Source organism: Phyllobates terribilis, unplaced genomic scaffold, assembly GCF_046119375.1.
Source record: "Phyllobates terribilis strain yellow unplaced genomic scaffold, ASM4611937v1 Scaffold_8__6_contigs__length_399053987, whole genome shotgun sequence".
Taxonomy (NCBI): Eukaryota; Metazoa; Chordata; class Amphibia; order Anura; family Dendrobatidae; genus Phyllobates; species Phyllobates terribilis.
In genome coordinates, this window is record NW_027362768.1 from 371,765,636 (window position 1) to 371,786,146 (window position 20,511).

General features: G+C 41.9%; 1 protein-coding gene across 2 annotated transcripts in view; it reads right to left on the reverse strand.

Moving 5' to 3' along the window:
• ABTB1 (ankyrin repeat and BTB domain containing 1) overlaps positions 1 to 6,867 on the reverse strand; it is a 30,960-nt gene extending 24,093 nt beyond the window's left edge. The window contains exons 1-8 of one of the 2 annotated variants that reach the window (XM_073644935.1): positions 6,582 to 6,867; positions 4,865 to 4,927; positions 4,164 to 4,219; positions 3,854 to 3,998; positions 2,546 to 2,705; positions 2,200 to 2,245; positions 1,827 to 1,961; positions 1,529 to 1,644 (exon numbers count right to left, since the gene is read on the reverse strand). In XM_073644935.1, coding sequence (XP_073501036.1) covers positions 1,529 to 1,644; positions 1,827 to 1,961; positions 2,200 to 2,245; positions 2,546 to 2,705; positions 3,854 to 3,998; positions 4,164 to 4,219; positions 4,865 to 4,927; positions 6,582 to 6,637 — 777 coding nt within the window. In that variant the 5' untranslated portion in view covers positions 6,638 to 6,867. The remainder of the gene's footprint in view (positions 1 to 1,528; positions 1,645 to 1,826; positions 1,962 to 2,199; positions 2,246 to 2,545; positions 2,706 to 3,853; positions 3,999 to 4,163; positions 4,220 to 4,864; positions 4,928 to 6,581) is intronic. The other variant, XM_073644936.1, reaches the window with a different exon arrangement.
• Between the last annotated feature and the right edge of the window lie 13,644 nt (positions 6,868 to 20,511).

Sequence of the window (20,511 nt, forward strand, 5' to 3'; positions counted from 1 at the left end):
GGCGGTGCTAATGTCTGGACCAGATACTAAGGAGTCCAGGGGGCAGTGCCAATGTCTGGACCAGATACTAAGGAGTCCAGGGGGCGGTGCTAATGTCTGGACCAGATACTAAGGAGTCCAGGGGGCGGTGCTAATGTCTGGACTAAATACTAAGGAGTCCAGGGGGGCGGTGCTAATGTCTGGACTAAATACTAAGGAGTCCAGGGGGGCGGTGCTAATGTCTGGACCAGATACTAAGGAGTCCAGGGGGGTGGTGCTAATGTCTGGACCAGATACTAAGGAGTCCAGGGGGCGGTGCAAATGTCTGGACTAAATACTAAGGAGTCCAGGGGGGCGGTGCTAATGTCTGGACCAAATAATAAGGAGTCCAGGGGGGTGGTGCTAATGTCTGGACTAAATACTAAGGCGTCCAGGGGGCGGTGCTAATGTCTGGACTAGATCAGTAGTTGTTAGTGGGCAAGTGGAAAAAAAAATGCATAATTGCATCAACAAGTTGATATGTCATACACCCTCTTTTGTAACAATGTAAATCTATGACTGTCTTCTTCCAGAAACAGCGCCACTACTGACCACAGGCTGTCGGGTACTGCAGTTTGGCATCATGCAATTGGTAAAGCGATGATGTGCAATACCACACAATTTCGGTGCCCCTCGGCTGTGGTACTTCAGCTCATCCATATATTAAGTAAATGGGACTAAACTGTAATACCAGACACAGCCTGAAGACAGAGGGGACGCTGTAACATTAATGCAACAGGAGTTGTCATGTCATCCTGTCTTAAAGGGGGGGGTGCAGTTATTTGTAAATAACATGTTGGTTTACATTTTTTAAATCTTTGATTGCTGTCAGTGAATGGGAACACAGACAACCAATGTATGTAACCAGATCAGATGCAATCAAGCTCCCACAGGGGATTGGAATCCAGAGACCTGAATAGCAATGAGCGTTGTGACGGTGGGAAAGGAGGACGATAGAGAACGGCGGCCATATTGGTTATCTCCCCGCGTTCCTCAGAGCAGGTAGACCGCTATTAACAAAGACGTCTTGAGCCCTGCACCCTGGTAACACTCGGCCCAGAGGATTAAAACATTCTGTTCCTGAATCGCCGGCCAGTCTGTTATATTTAGAAGCCGTCCGGGTCGAGAGGATCCAGAAATAACTCCGCGGACTGGACGCCGGCGGAGGGAACATACAGCGTTTTCTGGAAAGGATGGGAATCACCATAGTATGAAAACTTCTGAAACTTTATAACAAACTTTTTTTCAATTTTTCCCCACCACTTTCAACACCTCTGCTTGCTGTCAGCATATAGAAACATTCTCGATCACCGAGAACTCCGGTTACAACGTATCAGTGCAGACAATACTAAGAGCACAGCACAAATCTGTATCCGGTCCTGGACTCCAGGCGTCCGAACCCACAATGATAAAGCAGTATGGGTTTCCCATTCACAGACAGCAAGCAGAGATCTTGAAAGCAATAAGGAATTGGAACTTAAAGTTGTTTTAATACTGGAGGAGACCTCACCCGGAGCTCGGACGGCAGGGCGCAGTCAGCGAGCATGGCCAGATCCTCATGCAGCCGTTCATTGCCAGGGGGCTCGATGGTCAGGACCTTCACACATGTTCCAGGCTTGGAAGAAACTGATTGGGTGGAAGGAGAAGTAATATTACAGCTATATTCTACCAGGTTTGCTCCATCCCTACCCACAATGCAACAGTGACCAGATCAGACCCCCACCATTCAAAGTGATACCCAGGCAATGCATATCATCCCTTTAAGAGACCCCCAAGACTCCCTGCACATCAGCAATGTCCCCACCTACCAAATTCGTAAACTTTTTTACACTTCTCCTCCAGCTCTTCGATGAGATCCTGCAGGCGACATTGCTTGGCCAATCTCTTACAATCCTCCACATGTTCCACATCGATGTCCATCCGACCTGGAGGGTCAGACAGCGCTAAAGTCAGTGAACAGAAACCACAAGAAAGTATTCACACCCCGCTGATCCATCCGGATAACGACACAAACCTCAATGGCCAGAAAGTGGAAGTCCGAACTGGTTTTTTTTTAGCCATTTTCAAGTGTAGATACAATTGTAGCAAACCCTCTGCTGTGAGGTAGGTTGAGCACTTATGGCACAGAATGACATCTTAAGTTGCACATTGACATTTTTTTCCTCCTGGAAGCTCACTCACCTTTATACAGGTACTGAAGTATGGAGCCAAAGGCAGCTGGATTGATCTGCAGAGACAGAAATGACATTATAATAAACAAGGCAAAAAAAATCTGCCACAGGTACCCCCCTACCATGTGCCATTTATAGCAGGGGTCCCCCTCAATCACCAAAACCCCCATTGCTGGGCCCCCTATGGACTGAACCTGCTTCGCAAAGGCTTCAGTAGAAAGTATGTATCAGGTGACATCTAGTGGTCACAAGGTGGTACTACAGGTGCAGTCTCAAAATCTTTTTTTTAGTTTGTTTTTTTTAAGCCAATATATCAAAACTTTTTTCGTAGTCTCCCACGTTATTCCCCGCCTTACCAACGGATGCTTCAGAGCAATCATTTTTTTCCCCTTCCACTTGGTCTCAAACATTTCAGCAAAGTAGGGGCTGCGAGCGCTGAGGATGCAACGGTGGGCACAGAACGACTCCCCATGGACGAGAAACATGGTGTCACTATAGCAGCCTTGCTCCAGGAGTCTGTCATTACAGAAAACATAAAAATTACGGAAACGGCAGAGTAGCACTTTGCATCACGTGAAGAGTGATTCAGCTTTTCCATAAATTTAAAGGGATTGTCCATGATTAGAAAAACCTGACTGTTTCCACTACTTTCATCCAGAAACAGCGCCACCTCCGTTGTATGTTGCATCTGGTATTACAGCTCAGAGCTAATGGAGTGAATGGGGCAGAGATGCAATACCACCAACAGCCTGGAGTCATGGGTGGTGCTGTTTTTTTTTTTTTTAAGAAAACAGACAGGTTTTTCTATCCTTATTTAACTTATTTACATTTTTTAGAAACTATATGACAATATGTGGCAGAAAGAAAACCCATTTAATTAGGAGGTCTAAATAATGGCTGTTTTTAAGTCACCACATTTACCCCCAAAAAATGCTGTACATAAGTCAATCAGAAAAGTATGTACCCAAAACGGCATTAAAATTAATAAATTAAAAAAAGCCCCTATGTGCCTCCATCCTAAAGTGATGGATCTCAGAAGATGGAGACAAAAACTAATTTAATTACATTTTTAAATACAAAAAGCTCCATATTAGTTGTAGTATATAATTATATTCCACACACACACACACACACACACACACACACACACACACACAAAAAATCCCTATGAGTTGGGTGAACACTAAACTGTAGGACTGTGGTACCAGGTCGAGATGAATGTTGTAAAAACTAACCCTCCAAAAAGTCAAAAAACAAGCCCCCATATTGCTATGCTGATACAAAATAAAGAAGTTACAGCTCATGAGAGAAGGGTGGGGGAATTCAAAAAAGAAAAATGGCCGTTGTTAATCCCTTCACGACCTTGCAATTTTCCATTTTCGTTTTTTTGACTCCCCTTTTTCCCAGAGCAATAACTTTTTTATTTTTCCGTCAATATGGCCGTATGAGGGCTTGTGCTTTTGGGGGGGGGACAAGTTGTACTTTTGAACGACACCATTGGTTTTACCACATAGTGTAGTGGAAAACGGGAAAAAAATTCCAAACCGGTCATGGGAAAGATGTGGGCTCAGCGCCGGACACGACCTATGACAAACCTATACGTCACAGGTCGTGAAGGGGTTAAATGAAGTGAACAGAGTTGCTGGCACTTCTCGGCCGCTTACCTTTGCAGGAAGTCATCGTAGAAATCTCTTTGCATGCACTTGGCCGTGATCTGCTTGTAATCTTTCAGCAGCCGGCGGATGGTGTCGCTCAGGGCCCCGTACAGGCAGCGCTCGCCATCAAACGTGTTCACCGCACACTTCGCTCCTAATACGGCAAATCATTATATTTAATAAGTGTCGGCTGCTTTATCTCTCCCCGAATGATGATCAGTTCTAAGTGTCAGTATGGGGAGGGGGGAGCCACAAGGACACATTATAAAATTCTGTCCGCATGCAGCCACCACTAGAGGGCACTCATCCCTTGACTCACCATTGGCTAAAAGGTACCGGACAAGTTCTTCATGTCCACAAAGACAGGCATAGTACCTAGGAGAGGAGACAGGCGCGGGTCACAGACATATCCATACCAGGGGCAGAGTCTTGTGTTCATGAGACAACCCCTTTAATAAAACAATGGCAGTCCATGAGACTTAATAAAGAGGGACCCCCATAAAAATGAAGGCATCAATATTGCAGCCACGATCCTTTTAGAGAAAACAATGTTTTCAATATCTCTGCTTGCAGCAAGTAAATGGGAACATCCATATTTGCAGCCTGGAAACCTTTTGAAACTGGAGGATTCTACACTTGTATCCGCTGTAGAATCTCAGATTGATACATTGTAACAAATGGGCAGCGAGCAGAGATCTGGGAGAGTCATGAGGAGACCCCCGGCTTTATGAAATCATAGACTTCTATACGCGGGATACATCGGGGTCTCACCTATCCAAAAATAGGGGGCTCCCTGACCAGACGCTCAGTTGGATCCTCCATTCACTTCTATGGAGTTAGCCTCTCTGATAATATTCCAACTCGCGGTCAAGAAAGAGAGGTCAGGGGACCCCCAATCTAGAGATAGAGAGTGGTCCGCACAGATCAGACACCTAGGACTCATCCTGTAGATTAACACTAAAGTGCACAGATTAGAGCCCCCCCCCCCCCCCCAGATAAACCGCAGGATGGGGCACTTACAGCGGAGTACTGTCCCACTTGTCCCGCACGTTCAGTTCCACGTCTCTCTGCTCCACAAGGTATCTGAAGAAGAAGAAAGAACAAGAGGAGTAAATGACAAATACAAACTACAGGAAAAGGGACAAGAACAGCAGCAACAGCAGAAAGCAAAGTGCAGCTCAGAGAAAGTGAGAGATCTCCTGACACCAATATCCTCCTCATATCACACTCTGACCGATACTCAAAGAGAGCAGAATGAAGCCAGTGACTGCACCAGAAGAATAGTGAATGCAGCTCTGGAGTATAATACAGGATGTAACTCAGGATCAGTAATGTAATGTATGTACACAGTGACTGCACCAGCAGAATAGTGAGTGCAGCTCTGGAGTATAATACAGGATGTAACTCAGGATCAGTAATGTAATGTATGTACACAGTGACTGCACCAGCAGAATAGTGAGTGCAGCTCTGGGGTATAATACAGGATGTAACTCAGGATCAGTAATGTATGTACACAGTGACTACACCAGCAGAATAGTGAGTGCAGCTCTGGAGTATAATACAGGATGTAACTCAGGATCAGTAATGTAATGTATGTACACAGTGACTGCACCAGCAGAATAGTGAGTGCAGCTCTGGAGTATAATACAGGATGTAACTCAGGATCAGTAATGTAATGTATATACACAGTGAGTGCAGCTCTGGAGTATAATACAGGATGTAACTCGGGATCAGTAATGTAATGTATGTACACAGTGACTACACCAGCAGAATAGTGAGTGCAGCTCTGGAGTATAATACAGGATGTAGCTCAGGATCAGTAATGTAATGTATGTACACAGTGACTGCACCAACAGAATAGTGAGTGCAGCTCTGGAGTATAATACAGGATGTAACTCAGGATCAGTAATGCAATGTATGTACACAGTGACTGCACCAGCAGAATAGTGAGTGCAGCTCTGGAGTATAATACAGGATGTAGCTCAGGATCAGTAATGTAATGTATGTACACAGTGACTGCACCAGCAGAATAGTGAGTGCAGCTCTGGAGTATAATACAGGATGTAGCTCAGGATAAGTAATGTAATGTAATGTACACAGTGACTGCACAAGCAGAACAGTGAGTGCAGCTCTGGAGTATAATGCAGGAGGTAACTCAGGATCAGTACAGGATCAGTAATGTAATGTATGTACACAGTGACTGCACCAGCAGAATAGTGAGTGCAGCTCTGGAGTATAATACAGGATGTAGCTCAGGATAAGTAATGTAATGTAATGTACACAGTGACTGCACAAGCAGAACAGTGAGTGCAGCTCTGGAGTATAATGCAGGAGGTAACTCAGGATCAGAAATGTAATGTATGTACACAGTGACTGCACCAGCAGAATAGTGAGTGCAGCTCTGGAGTATATTACAGGATGTAACTCAGGATCAGTAATGTAATGTATGTACACAGTGACTGCACCAGCAGAATAGTGAGTGCAGCTCTGGAGTATAACACAGGCTCAGTAATGAGAGCTTTCCATTGACTTATATGGTAACAAACATAAATAATTAGAAAACTTTCCCATTATGTAACATTTTGTCGTTATGAAGTCGCAAAGTGAGAACAGCAACAGCCCAGAAGGCCTCCGGATATTCTGCCCCCGGTCATAGACCCCGGTGTCCCCAGTTACTGCTCCTTTGCGCCCACCCCCGACCCCCGACCCCCGGACCCCCGGGGCCGCTGTCACTCACTGCACTCTGAAGATGTCGCCCTTCCTGCAGCTGCTAAACAAGTCGCTGGTGTCCATTGGCCCGGGCCCGGCGCTGGGCGGAGCGAGCGGCTCATTGACCCGGCGGGTACGGAGCGCGGAGACTAGAAGCACCGGGAAACTGCTGCGGCGTCGGGAAGAGGCGGAGGCCGGAGGCCCAGGAACGAGCGATCACAACGGAGCCAAACAGCTGAGTGCCGCACTGACACAGTCACCGAGACCCCGCCCCTGCCTCATAACCACGCCTCTGACATATAAACCACGCCCACATCTCAAAGACTGCTCAAATTGCAAAATGTCCCGCTATAACCCCGCCCATATACCCCTCCCCTTATATAATAAGACACGCCCTCCAGCTGTTGACTTACATTAGGTGGGCGGAGCTGTCTCAGCCCCGCCTCCTGTATCGGAAGTCTGCAGTGTAAACACGGGAACGTGTCTGCTCCGTGACATATTTTTCATTTTTACTGTTTCGTGTTTTTTTTGGGGAGGGGAGAGGAATTAAAATATATTTTAATTTATTTTATAGTTTGACAGATTGTTTATTTTTATTATAGATTTTAGATATTTTTCAAAAACTTTTTTTGCTGTTTTTACTTTTTTTTTTTGTTTGTTTATTTTTTTGGGGGGGGGATTAAAATATGTTTTAAATTATTTTAAATTTTGATAGAACCCAAATATGTTTATTTATATTTATTTTTATTTATCTTCAAAGACTTTAACCTGTGATCGTCTGATTGCTTACACTGTATGGCACAGTATTGCAGTATACAGTATAAATTGCGGTCTGCAGCCTACAGCAGAGGAACAAGATGGCGGTGACGCGGCCTGACTGCCACGGTAACCCATCAGACCCCTGCGACTGCCTTGTGGGGAGCTGCTGGACCCACATCTGTGATTGTGTCAGTGATTGACAGCAGCATATAAACAGTTAACCAGCAGCGATTGGAGCAGCTCAGCTCTGGTCACTGCTGTTGGCGGCAGGTGCTGGCTGTATAACGTGGCTGACACCTGACCTGCAGGGAGCCAGCTCAATATATAACAGATATATGAATCATGGGGCATGAAGGGGTTAATAATAATTGGACATTTACTCTCCACCTTCACACAGAACCGACCCGGCCTGCGTCACTGATCCGAGCGACAACTTTTCCCAATTTTTCTAATCCGTAGAGTAAAACAAGAGAATTCTGAAAAATCTGCATATACCCGCATAAGGGCGCATTCACACAGGACTTTTTTCCACGGTGGCTCATTGGTTAGCATTGCAGCCTTGCAGCGCTGGGGTCCTGGACTCAAATCCCACCAAGGACAACTTCTTCGATTAATTTGTATGTTCTCCCCATGTTTTTGTGGGTTTCCTCTGGGTTCTCCGGTTTCCTCCCACACTCCAAAAAGACATACTGATAGGGAATGTAGATTGTGAGCCCCGATGGGGACAGCGACGACGGAATATGTTAGCGCTATATAAAAATAAAGATTATTATTATATTATTTCCTTTTTTTGCTTGGTTTTTGGTGCAGATTTTACCGAAAACTCTCCCAAAAACGTAAAACACGCTTCATTTGCTCCTATGTCACCTTTATTCTCCAGGAATTTTAGAACACAATAAATAATAATAATTAATAATTGGTATAAAAAGCAATTCTTTGGTTTGTTTTGCAAAATCGTAGCAAAACGATAATTTTTTTGCAGCTTTTTTTTTTCTTTTTCTTTCGGTAACATTTATTACAATTTAGACCCCTTATGGTGTAACATTTATTAGAATTTAGACCCCTTATGGTGTAACATTTATTATACCACTTATGGTTATTCTGTTTCTTTCCTGTGGAGTTTGAAGCATTATAAAATCCAGGTAAAAAAAAAAAAGAATCAGTGTGAACATACGCTTAACCCTCCGTCACATACAATATCGGTTCTAACGAGTTCACATACAATGTGACTGTCAGGCGCAGGCTAGAAAAATACCTATAATATCTAATGTTTGCAATTTCAGTGCTCTAAAAGTGATCAGTGACCTTCATGGGGATGTAATAAAAGACACTACACATAATCAGGTGCAAAAAAAACCATTTACTTAACATAAAACTAATAACTCTGAAATACAAACATTTCAAAACTCCCGCCAAATAGTCCCCAGTTCGACTCTGTCAAAAAACTCTACAAAGAAAATTTATGGAAACAAACTTAATTTTAAGGTACCTTAAGTACTATTAAACACATATTCAATCAGAATTAGATCCTGAAGTTTCCCCAGAAAAATTACACTTGCAGAGCAAAGAGCAAGAATTACACATCATTTTTGCATGTGTCAGGCAGATTGCATTATGACATTTGTGACATTCATAATTAGAAAGCCTTCTGATTCCGCTTTCCGTGGTGCAGGTGGTTCATCTCCTTCTTTTGGGAGGTGGTGCAGGTGGTTCATCTCCTTCTTTTGGGAGGTGGTGCAGGTGGTGAATTTTCACTATCATCTTCTGGGCGGAATCTTTTGAGCTGAAATTGAAGGCGAGAGGGGATACCGATTGTTTTCATACTTCTCCTGCGTAGCTCTCCTAGCACTAGTTCATGGGCCAATTTTTTCAGATAGAATCGTCTACGGAGTGGTTCAAGCTTGTTTTCAAGGTAAATGACTTGTGAATTTATACCACCCAAATTCAACATAGCAAAAAATATGACCATTGGCCAGCGTTTGGTGTTTCTGCTGACGTTGAAAGTTGAGCACATCTGATCAGCTGTATCAACACCCCCTTTGGTTGCATTATAAAATGTAATTATCTCCGGGGTTTTTTTGTGCCTCAGTCCCAGGATCGATGGTGTTGATAGAAGAAGTACATTTTTTTTTGCTTGTGGTACATAGGAAACCAAAACCTTTCCATTATGGAATGCAAACATACTGCTGTACTGTTGTCTCCCTTTCACACTTACAAACTGTGTAGGCAATTCTCTTTTATTTTTTCTTACAGTTCCAACATATGAAAGCTTCTGCATTTTCAGATAATCAATCAGATCACAATTTGAAAACCAATTGTCAGCTGTTATATTGCGACCCGATCCAAATAAGGGCTCAGCCAGTCTTTTTACAACATCACTGGGTTTGTTGCTGACACAGTAAGGACCTTCTGGTTGTTTTCCTGCATAAACTTCCAGGTTGTAAGTGTAGGTCTTACTGGCATCAACAAGGGCATACATTTTTATTCCATATTTGTTAGGCTTTGATGGAATATATTGACGAAAGGCACATTTACCACGAAAACCAGGGAGCATTTCGTCAATAGTGAGATTCTCCCCAGGGCAATAGCTTTTTTTACAGTTTTCGACAAATTTTTGGAATATATCATGAATTGGAGCAAGTCGGTCATGTGTTTTTACGTTCGGTTCGGGTAGTTCTGTCGTCAAACCGAAGGCAACGAATTAGAAGCTTGAATCTGTTTATGGACATAACATGGTCAAATTTTTCAACTCCATCCCCATCTTTACTCCAAAGTTCCTCCAAACTTTGTCTATTTGCCCTATAAGCATTTGCAAGGTATAATAATCCAAAAAAAGCACGCAGTTCTATTTCATCTGTGGCCTTGATGGTTCTGTTGCAGATGAACTTGTCCTTTATAATGTCTATATATTGGTTGTTATATGTGACAATAGAGTCCAGAATGTCATCTGTGAATAAACTATTCCAGCATTCAACTGCAGTTTTTGCATTACTTGCAGTTCCTATAACTGCAGGAAGGTGAGTAATAATGTTTTGAGGTTCCCTACGTTTTTTCTGGAGAGGCTTCTTGTTCCATTGGGTTTTTTTATCTTTTCCCATATAATAAGATTCTACATCTTCATCCTCATCACTGTCACCATCTTGCTCTGTTTCAGAATCCACTTCACATACTTCCACCTCATGATGAGAATCAATCTCACTTTCCTCTCCTAAATCCTCATTCAGTGTGGGGTCTGCATCATCTAACAGCATGTTTGTTACTTCCTCAACATCAAGGTTTTTTGATAAATTGTACATTTTCCTCTCCATTTCAGCAGATAATCTGAAGCAAGAGAAGGAATATGTGTTAGGGAACTACTGTATATGCCTGAGCAGCACACTTTCTTTTTTAATCTGCCTTATTTCTATGAAATATCCTCACACTTTGTGCTATACATTCATAAAACAAGCTAAATAAACAATTGTGATGAATAAAAACATAAAATACCAACCTTATTGAGTGTGACGTGTTCACATACAATGAGCCTGAGAGATTAGCGCAGTTATATCTGTCCTCCTGAAGCTCTGCAATCCAACTGTGGTATGAGGTTTCACAGAGCTGCTAGAGACAGGAGACTACCTGGAGGGAGGGGATTTCCTCACAATCTGGTGAGGAAGGAGAAATGAAAGTAAAAGAGATGTGCCTGTCAGGCCTATTGTATGTGAGGGAGGGTTAAGGTGGGCTCAGATAGTTTTTTTTTTTTTTTACATGGATTTTGGAGCAGATTCTGCTTTGACAGCAAAAACATCTTTGAATAAGGCCACCTTCACACGTTCAGTATGTGGTCAGTATTTGACATCAGTATTTGTAAGACAAAACCAGGAGTGGATGATAAATGCAAAAATGGTGACTTGTTTCTATTATACTTTTCCTCTGATTGTTCCGCTAATGATTTTGACTTACAAATACTGATGTAAAATACTGACCAAATACTGAGTGTGTGAACGTGGCCTAAGCGTCACTAATCCCGCCCACCAGCATCCGTGTCACATGACCGCGGGTCGCCGATGGGTAGGCATGACAAACCAGGGTCTGCAGGAGACTCCTGCGGTTGTTATTGCCGGGATGCTATGATCACCACCCAGCGGTTGGCGTTCATAGCAAGTGAGAACTTCTGCTACACACAGCAGGGCTGAAGCCGGGATCACAGCTGATTCTTTCTGTGAGGTAAAACATTTCTCTGCCTGTTTTTAAACAATGTTTTACCTCACAGAATCAGCTGTGATCATATGCTGTCCCACTGTCTGTATATTATTTGCGTCATCCTATGTACTATAATATTTAACTACTATAATACTGCTCCTATGTACAGGAATATAACTACTATAATACTGCCCCCTATGTACAAGAATATAACTACTATAATACTGCTCCTATGTACAAGAATATAACTACTATAATACTGCACCTATGTACAAGAATAAAACTACTATAATACTGCTCCTATGTACAAGAATATAACTACTATAATACTGCCCCCTATGTACAAGAATATAACTACTATAATACTGCTCCCTATGTACAAGAATATAACTACTATAATACTGCTCCTATGTACAAGAATATAACTACTATAATACTGCCCCCTATGTACAAGAATATAACTACTATAATACTGCTCCTATGTACAAGAATATAACTACTATAATACTGCCCCCTATGTACAAGAATATAACTACTATAATACTGCTCCTATGTACAAGAATATAACTACTATAATACTGCTCCTATGTACAAGAATAAAACTACTATAATACTGCCCCTATGTACAAGAATATAACTACTATAATACTGCCCCTATGTACAAGAATATAACTACTATAATACTTCCCCCATGTACAAGAATATAACTACTATAATACTGCCCCTATGTACAAGAATATAACTACTATAATACTGCTCCTATATACAAGAATATAACTACTATAATGCTGTCCCTATGTACAAGAATATAACTACTATAATACTGCTCCTATGTGCAAGAATATAACTACTATAATACTGCACCTATGTACAAGAATATAGCTACTATAATACTGCTCCTATATACAAGAATATAACTACTATAATGCTGTCCCTATGTACAAGAATATAACTACTATAATACTGCTCCTATGTGCAAGAATATAACTACTATAATACTGCACCTATGTACAAGAATATAGCTACTATAATGCTGCTCCTATGTACAAGAATATAACTACTATAATACTGCCCCTACGTACAAGAATATAACTACTATAATACTGCCCCTATGTACAAGAATATAACTACTATAATACTGCCCCTATGTACAAGAATAGAGATACTATAATACTGCCCCCTATGTACAAGAATATAACTACTATAATACTGCTCCTATGTACAAGAATATAACTACTATAATACTGCCCCTATGTACAAGAATATAACTACTATAATACTGCTCCTATGTACAAGAATATAACTACTATAATACTGCTCCTATGTACAAGAATATAACTACTATAATACTGCTCCTATGTACAAGAATATAACTACTATAATACTGCTCCTATGTACAAGAATATAACTACTATAATACTGCTCCTATGTACAAGAATATAACTGCTATAATACTGCCCCTATGTACAAGAATATAACTGCTATAATACTGCTCCTATGTACAAGAATATAACTACTATAATACTGCTCCTATGTACAAGAATATAACTACTATAATACTGCTCCTATGTACAAGAATATAACTACTATAATACTGCTCCTATGTACAAGAATATAACTACTATAATACTGCTCCTATGTACAAGAATATAACTACTATAATACTGCCCCCTATGTACAAGAATATAACTACTATAATACTGCCCCTATGTACAAGAATATAACTACGATAATACTGCCCCCTATGTACAGGAATATAACTACTATAATACTGCTCCTATTTACAAGAATATAACTACTATAATACTGCCCCCTATGTACAGGAATATAACTACTATAATACTGCTCCTATGTACAAGAATATAACTACTATAATACTGCTCCTATGTACAAGAATATAACTACTATAATACTGCTCCTATGTACAAGAATATAACTGCTATAATACTGCCCCTATGTACAAGAATATAACTGCTATAATACTGCCCCTATGTACAAGAATATAACTACTATAATACTGCCCCTATGTACAAGAATATAACTACTATAATACTGCCCCCTATGTACAGGAATATAACTACTATAATACTGCTCCTATGTACAAGAATATAACTACTATAATACTGCTCCTATGTACAAGAATATAACTACTATAATACTGCCCCTATGTACAAGAATATAACTACTATAATACTGCCCCTATGTACAAGAATATAACTACTATAATACTGCCCCCTATGTACAGGAATATAACTACTATAATACTGCTCCTATGTACAAGAATATAACTACTATAATACTGCTCCTATGTACAAGAATATAACTACTATAATACTGCTCCTATATACAAGAATATAACTGCTATAATACTGCCCCCTATGTACAAGTATACAGTGCCTACAAGTAGTATTCAACCCCCTGCAGATTTAGCTGGTTTGATAAGATGCAAATAAGTTAGAGCCTTCAAACTGCAAACGAGAGTAGGTTTTATGAACAGAAGCATAAATCTTACAAACCAAAAAGTTATGTTGCTCAGTTGAATTTTATTAAATTTTAAACATAAAAGTGTGGGTCAATTATTATACAACCCCTATGTTTAATATTTTGTGGAATAACCCTTGTTTGCAATTACAGCTAATAATCGTCTTTTATAAGACCTGATCAGGCCGGCACAGGTCTGTGGAGTTATCTTGGCCCACTCCTCCATGCAGATCTTCTCCAAGTTATCTAGGTTCTTTGGGTGTCTCATGTGGACTTTATTCTTGAGCTCCTTCCACAAGTTTTCAATTGGGTTAAGGTCAGGAGACTGACTAGGCCACTCCAACACCTTGACTTTTTCCCTATTGAACCAGGCCTTGGTTTTCTTGGCTGTGTGCTTTGGGTCGTTGTCTTGTTGGAAGATGAAATTACGACCCATCTTAAGATCCTTGATGGAGGAGCGGAGGTTCTTGGCCAAAATCTCCAGGTAGGCCGTGCTATCCATCTTCCCATGGATGCGGACCAGATGGCCAGGCCCCTTGGCAGAGAAACAGCCCCACAGCATGATGCTGCCACCACCATGCTTGACTGTAGGGATGGTATTCTTGGGGTCGTATGCAGTGCCATCCAGTCTCCAAACGTCACGTGTGTGGTACCAAAGATCTCGATCTTGGTCTCATCAGACCATAGAACCTTGAACCAGTCTGTCTCAGAGTCCTCCAAGTGATCATGAGCAAACTGTAGACGAGCCTTGACATGACGCTTTGAAAGTAAAGGTACCTTACGGGCTCGTCTGGAACGGAGACCATTGCGGTGGAGTACGTTACTTATGGTATTGACTGAATCCAATGTCCCCACTGCCATGAGATCTTCCCGGAGCTCCTTCCTTGTTGTCCTTGGGTTAGCCTTGACTCTTCGGACAAGCCTGGCCTCGGCACGGGAGGACACTTTCAAAGGCTATCCTGGCCGTGGAAGGCTAACAGTAGTTCCATAAGCCTTCCACTTACGGATGATGCTCCCAACAGTGGAGACAGGTAGGCCCAACTCCTTGGAAAGGGTTTTGTACCCCTTGCCAGCCTTGTGACCCTCCACGATCTTGTCTCTGATGGCCTTGGAATGCTCCTTTGTCTTTCCCATGTTGACCATGTCTGAGTGCTGTTCACAAGTTTGGGGAGGGTCTTAAATAGTCAGAAAAGGCTGGCAAAAGAGATCTTTAATCCACACATGTGAAGCTCATTATTCTTGGTGCCTGAACTACTTCTTAATACTTTAGGGGGACCAAACAGAATTCTTGTGGTTTGAGGGGTTGAATAATAAATGACACTCTGAATTAACTTTTTACGTTTAAAAAAAAAAAAAAAAAAAATTTGCTGCAGTGCATTTCCCACTTCCAGGCTGATCTACAGTACAAATGTCACAATGCCAAGTTAATTCCGCATGTGTCAACCAGCTAAATCTGCAGGGGGTTGAATACTACTTGTAGGCACTGTATAACTACTATAATACTGCCCCCTATGTACAATAATATAATTACTATAATACTGCTCCCTATGTACAAGAATATAACTACTATAATACTGCTCCCTATGTACAAGAATATAACTACTATAATACTGCCCCTATGTACAAGAATATAACTACTATAATACTGCCCCCTATGTACAAGAATATAACTACTATAATACTGCTCCTATGTACAAGAATATAACTACTATAATACTGCTCCTATGTACAAGAATATCACTATGAGGATGAGTTCCCACTGTGTGTCCTTGTCGGTGACGAGGACGAGACTGTGACCGAGGAGGCCAACCTCCCTGAATTAGAGGTGCATGGAGAGAACTTTGGGTCAGCTCAGGTTCGGGACTTGACCTTGAAAGGGGCGTGGGACAATGTTACTGTTTGCAATGGTGTTTCTCAAGAGCCGGGGGCGGACACCAGGTACCCACACTTTGCAGTTCAGGGGGAGCTATTATACCGGGTAACCAAATTAAAGGTGAAGAGGAAGTGGAACAGCTGTTAGTTCCAGGGCGATACCGTCGGAGGGTATTAGACATGGCACACTCACATATTCTGGGGGGACACCAAGGAGTTGGAAAAACTCAGGAGAGAATAATGAGGAGGTTCTATTGGCCATGATGTTACTGGGAGATCTTAAACTATTGTAGGTCCTGCCCCACCTGCCAGATAACCGTGCCCACCTCCCACTTCCGTAGTCCCTTAGTTCCAATACCTGTGATAGAGGTTCCTTTTGAGAGGATTGCTATGGACCTAGTGGGGCTCTTAGTCAAATCAGCCCGGGGCCACCAATACATTCTGCTGATCATGGACTATGCGACCCGGTATCCAGAAGCGGTACAGCTAAGGAACTCATCGAGCAAATGCATAGCCAGGGAACTTGTCCATATATTTGCCAGGACTGGTCTGCCGAAGGAAATCCTAATGGATCAAGGGACCCCATTCATGAGCAAGATAATGAAGGAGCTGTGCAAGGTCCTCCAGATTACCCAGCTGAGAACCTCTGTTTACCATCCGCAGACAGATGGCTTAGTAGAGCGCTTTAATAAGACCCTGAAAGCGATGCTCAAGAAAGTCGTAGAGAAAGATGGACGTGACTGGGACTATCTGCTGCCATTCCTGCTCTTCTCGGTAAGGGAGGTTCCACAAGCCTCTACCAGCTTATCTCCGTTTGAGCCACTGTATGGACGACATAAGCAAGGGCTCCTGGATATCGCTAAGGAAACCTGGGAAGCCGAGGTTACCCCATACCGGAGCATCATTGAACATGTCGCCCAGATGCAGGAAAGAATAGAGAAAGTGATTCCGATCGTGAGGGCGCATCTCCTCCAGGCGCAGGAGGCTCAGGCAAGAGTCTATAACCGATCGGTGAGGCTGAGGCAGTTTCAGCCCAGAGACCGTGTTTTGGTGCTAATACCCAGAGTCGAGAGCAAGTTCCTGGCCAAATGGCAAGGCCTGTACGAGGTGGTGGAGAAAGTCAGCGAAGTTAATTAGAAAGTCCACCAGCGAGGCCAAAGAAAGCCGCACCAAGTATACCATGTGAACTTGCTCAAGCCGTGGCGGGACCGGGAACCTGTGGAAGCTCCTTGCCTGGGAGCCGCTCCCGAAGAAACCAATGGTTCCTAGGTCTTCAGGACTTTAACTTTCACGTAAAGCATAGACCCGGGAAATTACACAAGAACGCTAATGCCCTTTCTAGAATTCCCTGCCTGGTGTCTGAAGGTGCCCAAACCCCCGGCTTTTGGCAGAGGGGGGAATATGTGACAGAGTCACTGGTGTGATATATGAAGGGAGGAACAGTACAGACCAAAAGTTTGGACACACCTCATTTAAAGATTTTTCTGTATTTTCATGACTATGAAAATTGTACATTCACACTGCAGGCATCAAAACTATGAATTAACAGATGTGGAATTATATACTTAACAAAAAAGTGTGAAACAACTGAAAATATGTCTTATATTCTAGGTTCTTCAAAGTAGCCACCTTTTGCTTTGATGACTGCTTTGCACACTCTTGGCATTCTCTTGATGAGCTTCAAGAGGTAGTCACCGGAAATGGTCTTCACTTCACAGGTGTGCCCTGTCAGGTTTAATAGGTGGGATTTCTTGCTTTATAAATGGGGTTGGGACCATCAGTTGTGTTGTGCAGAAGTCTGGTGGATACACAGCAGATAGTCCTACTGAATAGACTGTTAGAATTTGTATTATGGCAAGAAAAAAGCAGCTAAGTAAAGAAAAACGAGTGGCCATCTTTACTTTAAGAAATGAAGGTCAGTCAGTGCGAAAAATTTGGAAAACTTTGAAAGTGTCCCCAAGTGCAGTTGCAAAAACCATCAAGCGCTACAAAGAAACTGGCTCACATGAGGACCGCCCCAGGAAAGGAAGACCAAGAGTCACCTCTGCTTCTGAGGATAAGTTTATCCGAGTCACCAGCCTCAGAAATCGCAGGTTAACAGCAGCTCAGATTAGAGACCAGGTCAATGCCACACAGAGTTCTAGCAGCAGACACATCTCTACAACAACTGTTAAGAGGAGACTTTGTGCAGCAGGCCTTCATGGTAAAATAGCTGCTAGGAAACCACTGCTAAGGACAGGCAACAAGCAGAATAAACTTGTTTGGGCTAAAGAACACAAGGAATGGACATTAGACAAGTGGAAATCTGTGCTTTGGTCTGATGAGTCCAAATTTGAGATCTTTGGTTCCAACCACCGTGTCTTTGTGCGACGCAGAAAAGGTGAACGGATGGACTCTACATGCCTGGTTCCCACCGTGAAGCATGGAGGAGGAAGTGTGATGGTGTGGGGTTGCTTTGCTGGTGACACTGTTGGGGATTTATTCAAAATTGAAGGCATACTGAACCAGCATGGCTACCACAGCATCTTGCAGCGGCATGCTATTCCATCCGGTTTACGTTTAGTTGGACCATCATTTATTTTTCAACAGGACAATGACCCCAAACACACCTCCAGGCTGTGTAAGGGCTATTTGACCAAGGAGAGTGATGGGGTGCTACGCCAGATGACCTGGCCTCCACAGTCACCAGACCTGAACCCAATCAAGTTGGTTTGGGGTGAGCTGGACCGCAGAGTGAAGGCAAAAGGGCCAACAAGTGCTAAGCATCTCTGGGAACTCCTTCAAGGTTGTTGGAAGACCATATCCGGTGACTACCTCTTGAAGCTCATCAAGAGAATGCCAAGAGTCTGCAAAGCAGTCATCAAAGCAAAAGGTGGCTACTTTGAAGAACCTAGAATATAAGACATATTTTCAGTTGTTTCACACTTTTTCGTTAAGTATATAATTCCACATGTGTTAATTCATAGTTTTGATGCCTTCAGTGTGAATGTACAATTTTCATAGTCATGAAAATACAGAAAAATCTTTAAATGAGGTGTGTCCAAACTTTTGGTCTGTACTGTATGTGTCACTCATGTTGCTAGCCTGTGTGAACTGAAACCTGCAACATTTCTGCCAGCATGTTATCTGCTGGGGGTTAACTCACTAAAGGGTGTGGTTTTATGTGGATGGCAAAGAGGGTGGGAAATCATTCACACTACCTCCCCTCAGGGTGTGGCTGAGCAAGGTTTAAATGCTCAGTCACTGTTTTTTTTTTTTGCTGGTGTTGTGTTTGGAGAGGCAAGGTCTTCAGACTGGAAAAGCCACAGCTCAGGAAGGAGCTGAAGGCTGGGACTACAACCTGTGTGGGCGAATCCCACACTCCTATGGACTGTGCTATCGGTTATCTTTTGTTTTGTTGTTTTGCCAGTAAGACCATGTTTATTTTGCTGGAGCTGCAGGACTTTATGTCATACAATAAAGCTTGCAGAGAAAATCTGGTTCCTGAGTCTACTTCCGAAAGCGGCCGAGTGAGTCGTCTTACCACAAAGTATATAACTACTATAATACTGCCCCCTATGTACAAGAATATAACTACTATAATACTGCCCCCTATGTACAAGAATATAACTACTATAATACTGCCCCTATGTACAAGAATATAACTACTATAATACTGCCCCCTATGTACAAGAATATAACTACTATAATATTGCTCCCTATGTACAAGAATATAAGTACTATAATACTGCTCCTATGTACAAGAATATAACTACTATAATACTGCTCCTATGAACAAGAATAAAACTACTATAATACTGCCCCCTATGTACAAGAATATAACTACTATAATATTGCTCCCTATGTACAAGAATATAAGTACTATAATACTGCTCCTATGTACAAGAATATAACTACTATAATACTGCTCCTATGAACAAGAATAAAACTACTATAATACTGCCCCCTATGTACAGGAATATAACTACTATAATACTGCCCCCTATGTATAAGAATGTAACTACTTAAATACTGCTCCTGTGCACAATAATATAACTACTATAATACTGCTCCCTATGTACAAGAATATAACTACTTTAATACTGCTCCTGTGCACAAGATTATAACTACTATAATACTGCTCCCTATGTACAAGAATATAACTACTATAATACTGTTCCTATGTACAAGAATATAACTACTATAATACTGCCCCTTATGTACAAGAATATAACTACTATAATACTGCCTCCTATGTACAAGAATATAACTACTATAATACTGTCCCCTATGTACAAGAATATAACTACTATAATACTGCCCCTATGTACAAGAATATAACTACTATAATACTGCCCCTATGTACAAGAATATAACTACTATAATACTGCCCCTATGTACAAAAATATAACTACTATAATACTGCCCCCTATGTACAAGAATATAACTACTATAATACTGCTCCTATGTACAAAAATATAACTAGTATAATACTGACCCCTATGTACAAGAATATAACTACTATAATACTACCCCCTATTTGCAAGAATTTAACTACTATAATACTGCCCCTATGTACAAGAATATAACCACTATAATACTGCTCCCTATGTGCAAGAATATAACTACTATAATACTGCTCCTATGTACCAGAATATAACTACTATAATACTGCCCCCCTATGT